The sequence below is a fragment of the Monodelphis domestica genome, chromosome 2 (assembly GCF_027887165.1).
Source record: "Monodelphis domestica isolate mMonDom1 chromosome 2, mMonDom1.pri, whole genome shotgun sequence".
NCBI lineage: Eukaryota > Metazoa > Chordata > Mammalia > Didelphimorphia > Didelphidae > Monodelphis > Monodelphis domestica.
The window spans coordinates 193,948,531-193,960,811 of NC_077228.1; the positions used below are offsets into that span (position 1 = coordinate 193,948,531).

At 44.7% G+C, this 12,281-nt stretch overlaps 2 protein-coding genes across 10 annotated transcripts; one reads left to right on the forward strand and one right to left on the reverse strand.

The window, feature by feature from the left end:
* The first annotated feature begins 101 nt into the window (after positions 1-101).
* Positions 102-7,783, forward strand: PSMC3IP (PSMC3 interacting protein). Of its 3 annotated transcripts, XM_007482174.3 has the most exons (8): positions 126-855; positions 941-1,041; positions 1,313-1,402; positions 3,798-3,909; positions 6,944-7,089; positions 7,188-7,241; positions 7,348-7,407; positions 7,501-7,783. In XM_007482174.3, the coding sequence occupies exons 1-8, from the start codon at positions 825-827 to the stop codon at positions 7,555-7,557; spliced, it is 651 nt and encodes a 216-aa protein (XP_007482236.1). In that variant the 5' UTR covers positions 126-824; the 3' UTR covers positions 7,558-7,783. The 3 variants fall into 3 exon arrangements, with proteins under 3 accessions (XP_007482235.1, XP_007482234.1, XP_007482236.1); XM_007482172.3 differs by lacking the exon at positions 7,188-7,241 and having other exon boundaries at positions 103-855; XM_007482173.3 differs by lacking the exons at positions 7,188-7,241; positions 7,348-7,407 and having other exon boundaries at positions 102-855.
* MLX (MAX dimerization protein MLX) lies at positions 7,501-12,065 on the reverse strand. Of its 7 annotated transcripts, none has more exons than XM_001363335.4 (8): positions 11,758-12,042; positions 11,408-11,444; positions 10,998-11,087; positions 10,636-10,742; positions 10,307-10,406; positions 10,079-10,178; positions 9,125-9,326; positions 7,501-8,578 (listed from the first exon to the last, which is right to left on the reverse strand). In XM_001363335.4, exons 1-8 carry the CDS (start codon positions 11,863-11,865, stop codon positions 8,522-8,524), a joined length of 801 nt encoding a protein of 266 aa, XP_001363372.2. In that variant the 5' UTR covers positions 11,866-12,042; the 3' UTR covers positions 7,501-8,521. The 7 variants fall into 7 exon arrangements, with proteins under 7 accessions (XP_001363372.2, XP_056672700.1, XP_056672699.1 ...); XM_056816722.1 differs by having other exon boundaries at positions 11,560-11,837; XM_056816721.1 differs by having other exon boundaries at positions 7,501-9,326; positions 11,560-12,065.
* Positions 12,066-12,281: the final 216 nt, after the last annotated feature.

A 12,281-nucleotide genomic window follows, 5' to 3' on the forward strand; every position in this document is an offset into this window, starting at 1 on the left:
TGCCCCCTTCTTGTTTTCCTTTTGATAACAGACAGACGTTATCACCAATTCATTTCTGACAATCCTACCTTCACTACCACCACCACCACCACCACCACCACCACCACCACCTGCAAGAGACAGACATATTTGGGGGGGTTGTTTGAATTTTGTTAAGTGGAAAGATTCTAGATACAAGGTTAGTAAGCTGTTTGATTGGATTTTGCGTGAACGGACAGCTGTTCTCCGGCCCACTTCTGACCTCAGAAACTAGAAATATTTATTTCAGGCCCTGACCCACGGGTCTATGTGGGCGGAAATGGAAGGCACCTGTCAGGTGGCTGGCCTTGATCTAGGCCAACAGGAAACTAGCCTCCCCCGTTCACCGTGGTCAGAGCCCCTTCTTCACCTGCTTGACCTCGGCCTTACAAACCCAAGACTGAGCGCCCCCTGGTGGCAGGGCCTTGGATCTGCGGGAAGTGGCGTCCCGATCCCAGAGTACTCAGAAGGCAGCGAGGCCCACGCGAGTCACAGCCTAGGCGCTGGGAAGTGCCCTAGAGGCAGTTACTAGCCACAGGCGTGTGTGCTCGTGCAGCCAGTTAAGTATTACGCCGACCAGCGGTTCCTCCGAGGACCCTTCTGCAGTGAAGCAAACGCCCACTTTCACCCGGGAAGATGGAAAAAATGGGCGCCACGCTTTACGTCGGCCGCGAAGGACTCCTCCCCTAAAATCTTCATCTGGAACGGCCCTCCATTCACGTGGGCCAATCACGCGCTCAGTCTCTTCCGAAAAGCTCCCGGAAGGAGGTTGGTTGAGGCTGTTTGACTGTGGCGGCGGGAGCGGAATGAGTAAAAACCGCGCGGAGCTGGCTGCAGGTGAGGGTTGTGGCGAGAGGAGCGGGGAACAGTTGGAGGCAGACCGCCGTTGGCCTCGAAATGACTCCTGCCTCTTCCCCCGTAGCCCCTGGGGTTGTCCTGAGTTACCTGCAGGAGCAGAACCGGCCCTACAGCGCCCAGGATGTGTTCGGGAACCTGCAGCGGGATCATGGGCTTGGCAAGGCGGTGAGACGCCCCCGGAGAGCCTGGCCTCAGAGCGGCCTTAGGCAGCTCGGCTTCGGGGGGCTTCCAGACTCCCGGAAGACGGCCGGCTGTGTCCGCCCATCCTAAACAACTAGCCCTGGGACGGAGCGGCCACTGGTCGCGGCGCCCTTCCTCACTCCCCACACTCCCACGGGATGAGTCTCCCAGTCTCTGTCCCCACCCCGTGCCCATCCCGGCAGGGTCCTCTCAACCCGGGACCGGCTCCCCCCAACCCCCTAATTGTCTCTGCCAGGCTGTGGTGAAGGCCCTGGAGCAGCTGGCACAGCAGGGCAAAATTAAGGAGAAGGTGTACGGCAAGCAGAAAATCTATTTTGCGGACCAGGTGAGAGGAACTGCCCTGGGCTCCCCGTTCTAAGCCTGACCGGCTGAGCACCAGCTCTTAGAGCCAGCAAGGCTTTTCCAGGATCAAACGTAATCTCCCGTAGAAAGAGTCAGGCTTTTTTTTTTTTAATCAGATTGTACTCACAGCTTCCTTTACGCTATCTGGCAGTCAGTACTTAGCCTAGGCTTTGGCTAAAAAATAATAAATTCTCAAAACCCCTCTTGTACTGACCAGATGATTCTAAACTTAAGAGCAGCCAAATTTTATGCCACCTTAGGTCCTCTCAGACCATTAATACAATAGCTTCTTAGATGGTTTCCCTTCCACTGATATTCTTTTCTCTATTCTGTCTTACAAACACTACCACCAAGACAAATCTTCTGAAACATATCTTTAAATGTGATCTCATAATTTCTTCTCAAAAGCTAGTGATCCATCTTCTGTCCCTCTCCAAGCCTGCATAATGTTTTCCTGTTATATCGGACCTAATTTTTTTCTTCTATTTCCAAATGGAAACCCAATTTGTGGTCATGTTTGTCTCATTGTCTTCAAAGATACTGGTTTAATTCTTAAAGATTTCTATACCTTTGCTTGTGTTATTCATCCACTCTAAAATGCACTCCCTATTTTGCCTATCCAAATTCCAGCTTAGGTGGTTTCTCTTCCAAAAAATCCTTTCCTGACTTCAGTCTACAGTGATCTCTCTCATAACAGAATTCTCAAAGCATTGTCATGCTTAGAAAGCTTTGTGACACATTGGTTGGACAATGTTTTCTTTTAAATAAATGGTTTTGTTTGTTTTGTTAAACATTTCTGAATTTCATATTAAAAACATTTTAACATTTTTAAAAATTGTGAGGTTCAAGGTTTTCTCCTTCCCCCTCCTGAAGTCAAGTAATTTGATATCAGTTATTGTATAAATGGAGGTTTTGAAACCAACATTTATACTTGTGAAGTCATGCAAAACATTTCTGCATTAGCCATGTTGCAGAAGAAAATGTCAAAGAATTCAAAAAAAGAAAGTCAAAAACATGCTTCCATCTGCATTCAGAGTTCATTAGTTCTCTCTCTGGAGGCAAATAAAGTTTTTCTTTATGAATCCTTTGGAAATGATTTGGCTCATAGTCTTGATCAGAGTAACTTAAATCTCTCACACTTTCTCATCCTTACAATATATCACTATTGTTTTACTATGTTCTCCTAGTTCTAAACAGTAGATTGACAATTGTGCCTGGAGACAGGAAGACCCAAGTTGAATCCAACTTCAGGCACTTACTAGCGTACTGTGACCCTGGGCAAATCACGTAACTGCTTTCTGCCTCCATTTCCTCATCCGCAAAGTGGAGATAATAGCACCTACCTTCCAGTGTTGTTAGGATCAAAGGAGACAATATTTCTAAAGTCCCTGGCACAGAGTAAGATATTATTAAAATATTAGCTATTATTAATTACTATTTGTTATGGAATTCAAACAACAAGATATGATTACGCTTTCTTTTTCCTCCTGACAAAACTTCTTGAGAATAGGCAAGATGGCTTAGCATTTTAAGAAAGACTAATATTCAACAAGTATTTAAGAGTGCACTATGCATATTCTGTGCTCTTAAGCATATTAGGTATTCATACACAGACTTTTGTAATTCACCATTCTCCTTATGCTTTAATTCCACCTTTCCTCTGTAGCAGAAATGACAAAAAGAAGTGCTGCCTGGATCATGTATCATATTAAAATGTAATGGGGCGGGGTAGCCATGAGGATCAGTGGGTAGAGTGCCAGGCCTAGAGACCGAATTGGTCTTGGATTTAAATGTGGCTTCAGATACTTCCTAGCTATATGACCCCTAGACGGGTCACTTAACCCCTATTTCCTAGCCCTGCCCGTCTGCTAATTTAGAACCAACACATAGTATTGATTCTAAATCAGAAGGTAAGAGTTTTGGGGTTTTTTTGTTGTTTGTTTGTTTTTTTAACCCTTCTCTTCTGCCTTGGAGTGGTGAGGGTTAGGCAATGAGGGTTAAGTGACTTGCCCAGGGTCACACAGTTGGGAAGTGGCTTGAGGCCAGGTTTGAAAGTAGGACCTCCCTTCTCTAGGCCTGGCTCTCAATCCACTGAGCCACCCAGCTGCCCCAATAGGTTTTGGGGTGTGTGTTTGGTTGTTTTTTTTTTAAATGTAATTGGGAATAAGGAAAAAGGGATACAATATAACATGTTAATATATAGTTTTCTAAGAGAATGAGACCTGCAGGAAACCATGTTCCCATAGCTCCCACAAGATTAGAATTTGGGGAAGAGGGCAGAATGAATAGGTTTTATGCCTGTCCTTAACACAGTATGAGTTCTTTACCTTGAGTACTGCTCTAGGTTGGTCACTTTCTTGGTTCCTTGTCTCTGGCAGGATGCATTTGATACTCTGAGTGACACAGATCTCAAAGGCCTTGATGATGAAATTCTGTCTCTCACTTCCAAAGTCCAAAGTATCCAGCAGAGCTGCCGTCATATGGAAGTTGGTAAGGCAGATAGCTACAGAGAAAGTGCTAACTCCGGGCTTATCCAGTAGTTGGGAAATTGTTAAATTCTGAGTTATTTACATTCTTCAGTTGCTATTAAAATGTTTAACCCAAAGGTAGCATAATTGCAACTTTTTTAAAAAGAGAGAAACCATCAGTTTAGTCTTTTAAAAAAATATTTTTAAACCCTTACCTTCTGTTGTAGAATTAAGGCTAAGTATCAGTTCCAAGAAAGAAGAGTGTTATGGTCTAGGTAATTGGAGTTAAGTGATTTGTCCAGGGCCACACATCAATTGGTCTTAATCATCTAGGTTCCCACACACACACACATCCTAAGCTGGAAAACTCTTACCTCCTGGACTGCTTTGGTTCCGAGTTGCTACTTTTTAAAGTCAATATTCTTTCTCTGCTACCTTTACCCAAACTCTCATCCTTAAATGCTTATCCACAGATCATCTTCTGGCTTTATTATTAACAAAATCCACTTCATCCTAGGTATCTTCATCATATTCTTTCCCATCCAAACTTTCTTTCTCCAAAAGGCCTGGGTCCTTGACCACCCTCTAGTGCTGGTTCTTCCTGTGGTGCTTTTCAATATATTGGCCCGGAAGGAGTTGTCCTATACCTTGCTCCCTATCCTCATTTATAGACCCTCCTTCTGATGCCCAGTCAGTCACTTTTTTGAACTTCACTTCATCCATCTTCATCTCCTTGACCGGATCTTTGTTGCCATGAACTGGCCTTATTAATACTTTTTATCTCTTTGGTTAGCCCCACCGTCCTTCTTCACTTACTACTGTGCTCTCAAGTGATGATGGGGAACGGGAGTCATGGAATCCTACTGAATAGGACTACTAAAGATTCATGTTTCTAATCTCAACTGAGCTCTCAGGGCTACACAGCAATCCTTTTATTTCTTCTCAGCTGGCTCTACCCTGCTCTTCTCAAAGGCTGATCCAAACCTTTTCCCTCAATCTTCATAAGCTTCCCTTCCCTTCCCATCTGAGGAGGAGGTAAGGCCTTTCTAGTTTAAGCTTATGCCCTCTACTTGTGCCCAAGATGTGTTCTATTCCTTGGAATTCCCGAGCTTCCTTTAAAATTTAATTCAGCCTCTTACAGGAGAGCTTTGTTAGTGCTATCTCCATGTATATTCACTGATTCCTATGTTATCCCACTTGAAGTAAAAACTCTTCTTGCTTTTTCCTTGTATCCTCAGTGTGCAGCACAGTATTTTCTACACAGTTTACTCAATGCTAGTTGATCCCCTTCGCTAGTACCTTCTTTTAATGATCAGTTCTTCCCTGTCTCTCCCATTGTACTAATTCCTTCCCTGTTGCCTATGTAGTTTTCCAGGTCTCACTCATCCTAAAAATGCTGACACTTGTGAGCCAGCCACCCCTAAATTATTATATTGCTGCCGCGTTCATAGAAAGAAGCATCTACTGACTGCCTCTAATCCTCAATGCCTGTTTCCCTCTTAACCCTCTTAATCAGATTTTCATCTGTAGCATTCTTCTGAAACTGCTCTTCCAGTAATCTCTCAACTGCTGAATCCAATGGCTTTTATATAGTCCTCATCTACTTTTGATACTGTTGACAATCTCTTTTTTTCCAAATATGTCTTCTCTTGACTTCTGTGACACAACTTTCTCCAAGTTCCCCTCCTATTTCTAGTCCTTTTTAGCCTTTTTCTCCCCATTTTTTTATTCATTGTTCCTTAAACATAGATGTCACTTGAATATCTTGCTCTCTTCTTTCTTAACTCTACCCCTCAGTGATCTATATCATCAGCTTTCATGGACTTAATTTTGTACTGTATGCAGATGACTCCCAAGATTATAATATCCAACCCTAATCAGCAAATCAAACTCAACATATCCAAGATGGGAACAAGCCTCTTTCTCATAAAACCTGTTCTTCCTCTAAACCTCCCTATTTTTTATTTTATTTTTTTAAACCCTTACCTTCCATCTTAGAATCAATACTATGTATTGGTTCCAAGGCAGAAGAGCAATAAGGGCTAGGCAATGAGGGTTGTGACTTGCCAGGGTCACACAGCTGGGAAGTGTCTCAGGTCAGATTTGAACCCAGGACCTCCCATCTCTGGGCCTGGCTCTCAATCCACTGAGCCACCTAGCTTTCCTTCTCCCCTCCTCCCCTTATTTTTATTAAGGCCACTGCTATCTTTCCAGTCCCACAAGTTTGTAATTTGTCATCCTTAATTCCTTTTTCTTCACTTTTCATATGCACTCATTTGCCAAGTTGATTTTACTTCCATAACAACTCTTGCATCCCTTTCTACTAATGAGGACACTCCTGTATCACCTCCCACCTATTCTATAGCCTCTTAATGAGACTCTAATCTTGCTTCTCTAATCCATCCTCCATGTAGCTGCCAAAATCTTTCTAAGGATAGGAAAGCCAGTGAGGTTTAACCAGTTCTTGCCTTTGTTCAAAAAACTTTCACTTTCTCTGATGAAAAATTCCCAAGCCTTTTTCCACTCAATCTGTCTTTCTAACACTTTCTCATTATAATCATTTCTGTATAATCTGGACTACAACAGTTTCTACACTTGACACTTGATCTTTTACTTTCCTGAAGTGCATTTTCTTCTAATCTCTACATCTCCAAATATGTCTTCCTCCAAAGTAGCTCAGGTACCATGTCTATGGTGACTCCCAGTTGTTCCCTTTGATTAACCTTGGTTTAATTTTCTGTAAAAGTTGTCCTTCCCCAGAAGAGCACAGGTTCTTTGGGTGCTATTTCATTTATTTTTCTTAGTGTCTTCTAGGACCATCCCCAGGCATTTAGAACAAACTTGGGAAATAAAGTGAAGTCGAATTTTAGAACTGTTGGGGAAAAGAGGGGAGGCTTTATTCTGTAGTCTTCTTTCACCTTCTTTGGTGACCTCACCTTTCTATGCATGACTTCCCAATCTCCCTCTCTTTCTAGTTCCCCTATCTAGAGCTGCCAGGTTCATTGGGAATTTGGGTCCCTCAGGAATAATTGCTAGTTAGTCTGGCTTTCTTTCAGAGCTGAAAGAACTAACTAACTCCCTGACTACACCAGAAATGTGTAAGGAAATTGAAGAGTTAAAAAAACAATGTGCCAGTTACACAGAGAGGCTGAGTAAAATCAAAGCAGCTACCAACCATGTGACTCCAGAAGAAAAAGAAAAGGTAATGGGGATAGGGAGGGTAATTGGGCCTTACCAGACACCCAAGCTGGGTGGGAGGATTCCTTGGGAGTTAGAAGAATTGTTTTGGTTCCTGCTTAGGTGTATCAGGAGAGGCAGAAGTACCACAGAGAGTGGAGGAAGCGGAAGAGGATGGTAGGTGTCAGTGCATCAGCCTGAGGCTCCAGTACAAACCCTGGGAAGGCTCTTTGGAGATGGGCTGGACCAGACATCTTATGGCTGACCCTGTCATTCTTGTTAGGCAACTGAACTGTTTGATGCAATCCTGGAGGGTTACCCCAAGAGTAAGAAGCAATTTTTTGTAAGTGTCACCTCCCAGGCTCCCTCTCTTGTTTCCAGACCAGGTCTCCATTGTAAGGGTAAATCTTGGTTGACTACTCTCCTTGCTCTACAGGAAGAAGTTGGAATAGAGACAGATGAAGATCACAACATCACCCTTCCAGACCCCTGAGGTACCTCTCCACATAACATTGGAGAGGCAGAGGAGCTTCTCAGACTCATGGTATTGGTTTTGTTTTGGCACTTCCAGGAGTCCTTTTGGCTAGAGGTGGAAAAGGACTAGACTGAGAGGAATCATCAGTTTAATGGATTTGACTTAAATTCAGAACAAATTTGGGCTTAAGCATTTCATAAAATTTATTGCAATTACAATTTGATATAAAAATATTTAGTTTCCATTGGATGGTAGAATCTTCCATATCTAAGCTTGGAAAAAAAGAAAAAAAGTCTGATGCTCTATATCTGAGATAGCAGTTTCTCCACTTTCCCCTGGCTCATTTTTGATAGAAATCTTGATGACAAGTAAAAAGTGGACAGAAGAATGGAGATGATCCCTTATCAACTTTGTATGAAAAGAGGGTAAATGGGACCCTGAAGTACCACAAAGACCTGGCTGACTTAAAAAAAATTTTTAAATACAATTTTAAGCTTAAAAAAATTACATTGAAATAAAAGAAATGTCATAAGGTTTCTGATCACAGTGGCAAACTCCCTAGAGATAAAATCCCTATATAACATGCTAACAGTTTTATTGGTGCCATAATGCAGGCCAGCACCACTGGAGAGAAGTGCCCGTGGCACTCTTTGACTACATAAGTACATTTTCTTCCGCCTTCTCCAGACTCCTGCCAGAAGCATAGTCTCATTATTACCTCTCCCCCAAGACATATCACAATGGCAACTAGTAGCTTCCAAATAAATACTTGTCATGAATTTAAATTGGAAGTTTAGGAAGATGTTGAAAGTGATTTCTAAGGGACAAATCCAATAGCCCCTAGAACTCCCACAGGTTTGAAATGGGTTTGCTGTCCAAAATTCAGCAAACAAAGCAAATGTTCTGTTTGAGACATCAGAGCCAGCACCCAACCAGCTCTCTGGTTCCACACTTCCAGTAGTGTTGGCTGAAGGGTAAGCAGTCAGTAAAGCTGGTTTTTCAGTTGGTGCAGCACCCCAGTAACAATCTCTTGGAGGGTCTAGAGAAGGGAAAAGAGGTATGAGCCAAGACCAAGCCTCAAACATCTTCTACACCCTCAAAAGTAGTAGTTTGCCTTTCTCAGAAAGGGGGAGCAGGACCCAGAGGCTATTACAGATAAGGGATATTTTCTAAAAACAAAAAGGGAGTAGCAAAGTGCTTGACATGTAGGTGCTTAATATCTATAAATTGGTTTAAACTGTAACCAAAAAACCAGGTTAGGCTACAGGGGAAAAAATGAGTGAATAGAAATCTGGGTACAAATGCCACCTCTGATCAAGAGTGACTGACTCTGGGCAAGTCACTGAACTTTTTCACTGTCCCCAACTATGACTAAGTGACAAAGCAGGTGCCACTCTACATTGCTCCAAGAATTTCCTACACTAGTGCAATCACATTTTTGGTCAAAGAAAAAGATACTACCAACCTATTGCCTCCAACAATGTGTACCTCGGACCACCCTGCCTGAAGGAGCTTCAGCTCAGTGAATAGGTGCTGCCAACCAATCTGCTCCCACCCTACTCTGCCGCAGTCTCAGCCAGCACACCTGGGGTTTACAGTGCTCTTCAATCCAGCTGAAGACACAAGCTGATAACTCCTGGAAACTGGCCACAGAAATGGAGGCATTGAAGGACTGAAACAAAGAGTCCATAATTCCTTGGAACACATTGAACTTGACTTGGTCAGAGACCTGGTCCTCCCCTTCGTGAGGGTTATCCTGGTGCGCCTTCACAATCTGCTCATAGTTGCTGAAACCAAGAAAAAAAAAGACAATGGCATTTGTCTCTATCATTATCTACACACACCACCGCCAGGCTCCTGCCAGCCTTTAAAGCCAGAACTAGGACTACTGATACCAATAACCAAGAGGCCATGTGAAAAAATGACATTGCCCCCATTGGTTTCCAATGTTGCAATAGCATACAGATTGTCTAGATGAATCTGATTTTAGCTAACTGCTGGGCCTGATTCCAAACTTACTCAAACTAGCAAAACATCCAATATATGTTTACACATATTTAAGTGAATAGGAAGGCAAGTATAGAGGCTGTCCTACCCTCAGCTCTGCCTGAGGGCTCTTTAATGGTGAGAGTCATCAATTCCCCTCTCTGGACCCATTTGCCCTTCTGTATAAATCACTGACATCCCTTCTAGGACTATACTGTGTCAAAACTGCAGTCTCTGTTCTGCAAAAGTCTGATCTAAATAGGAATCTGAGACTAAGATTTCATTTAAATCTCACACTAATCCTGGGAGATAGGTGCTGTTACAGTTGAAACTGGCAGAGGTGAAGTGATTTGTCCAGGGACACAAAGCTAATGTCTGAGGCTTAATTTAAACTTGGGTCTTCATTGACTCCAGGCCCAGTACCACTTTACCATTTAGGTGCCTTGAATGATTGAACATTTGCTTAAACACCACAATGTTGGCCAAAATCTGTCTCTAAAGACTTTCCACTAATGCTTTGCCCAGTCCCAACCCTACCTTTTTTTCCACTTACACTTTCATGATTTTCAGAGCCATAACATCCTTGCGTAGGGTAGATACTTCCTCCTCCTGTTTCTTCTTCTCTTTGTGCAAGAACTGGATGTAATCAATGGCTGGAGAGAGCAATACAGTTATAACAGAGTAGCTCAATCAAAAGCGCAACACTGCTCTTCACTTTGAATTCTTTGCCCTCTTTCTAGTTTATATCTACTCCCCCAACCCCACCCTTTCAGTCCCATACTCTTCTGCAGAACAATGGCCTTGCTGAGTTTCTGGGAGCCAATGGAGAAATCTTGCTGCTGGCAGGTAGGGACAATGGCTTGAAGATCATCGTAGCCTCTCTGGGGGGGGAAAGAAGAGGATCATACTAGAACCTAAGTTAAACTGATGACGGAGGCTATCACAGGAGACATGTCACCCAGAAAGACTAGACTGACCTGGAAAGCTGCAGAGTATATTTTCCATTTGCATTATATAAAGGGTATATATAAAATGTCACCTGCCAGGAACTTCAGCTGTGAATTTGAGAAGACCATGGCTGAGGTCAAAGGGATGAGGGTTCCCCCTCACCTTGATGGCATCTCTCCTCTTCTGTTCTGCTTGTGTGTGGGCCCTGCGCCTCCTGTCCTTATATGACTCCTTGTAAGGTTCTTGTTGATAATCACTGTCCTCATCATCTGTAGGGTCAGAAAGGGGCAAGGTGTCTTATTATTTGGATGGTACAAAGAAGTAAGACAAACCTTTGCCTCAGAAGGGAGAGAGAATCTTTTGGATTCCCAAATTGAGCTTTGAGGACCCTCAAGAATTGTGTTAATCAGAAAATCAGTTCTGGGAACTGTCTTAAAACTCCAGATTTCTGGAAACAATGGAATCTTTGTATGGAAAGAGCCCGAGATGATATGGGGGTGAGGATAAGTGAGACTGCTGGTTACCTGTGTTGGGAACTGAGGAAGCACTGGTGGAGCCAATGCTGTTGGCTCTGGACACTACACTCCCCTTTCGGTTACTTTCCACAAAGAGCCCTGGAAGAGAGAGCCAGAAAAAAATCATGGCCTCAGGCTCTGCTACACTATCTGGCCATCAAGGTTGGTCTTCAGACCTCATGATTCTTTCCCTCCCCAGAAACAGTTCTGGGCTAGTTCCTTATTGCCTTCCAAACCTTAGGGCTCCCCCTAACACAGTAGGAAGAAAGAGCCCTCTCTTCCCTCCCCCAGGACACTAGGAGACTGGAGGACACCCTTTCCCTATCCTCCCCACAAGACACTGGGAAGCCGGGGCACACCCTGCCCCCACCCCAACATCCTGAGGGAAGAGGAGGCGGTGGTCACGTCATCCCACTCACCCGGGTCCAGGCTGTTGTCACTGTAGGTGTACTCCACCTGCAGAAGGGTAGGGAGCCCACTCAAGCTCCAGACCACCCGGAGCCGACTGCGGGCCCAGCCCCCTTCCCAGTCCCTCCCGACCCTCCCTCCCCACCGCACCGCAGACACTCACACACGGTCTGCTCTCTCGGCTCCCCACTTGGGCACGCGGGGGGCCGGGGCTGTCTCCGCAGCCCGCAGCCCCAAGCCCCTGTGGGCGAAGCAAGGAGAACTGGGGGGAACTGGGGGAAACCCCCACTCTCCCGCTCCCCCTACGTGCACGTGCCCGACCCGCCCTCCCCTTGTCGGCGTGCGCGCCCACGGGGCTTGCCTTGACCCAGGGGTCCTCCGGAGAGGCCCCCCGCTCCGTCATAGTCAGACCGACCGAACCGGAAACGCCGAGTGCACCCCCCCCCGGGGGCGGGGCACGAGTCCACATGGCCTGTGATTCACCAATCCCAAAGTGGGAAAAGTAAGCACGCTGCGCTTGCGCAAATGATAATGGTAAACTAGGTAAGGATTTTTTAAGGGTGTTAGGCCAGAATTCAAATTCCAGTAGGGAAAGATAACGATGTTTTCCATGCCATCTTAAGACATTCAACTCCTCTGAGTGAAGATTTCCTAAGGATAAAGATAGTAGTTCACATTTTTAAAAGTGGGGGGGGGGGGGAGAGTCCCTACTGCGGTCATTTGCTCATGCACTTGCTTTACATAACGTTAACGAAAAAACGTTCTTTCCTGGCCTCTCAGTAACTACAATTCCCACAATGCCCCAAAGATTTAGTACGCCCAATTCCTGGAGCAAGGCTGCAGGCCGGGTTATGATCGTAGGGTGGCAGCACCCCAGCCGCCTTC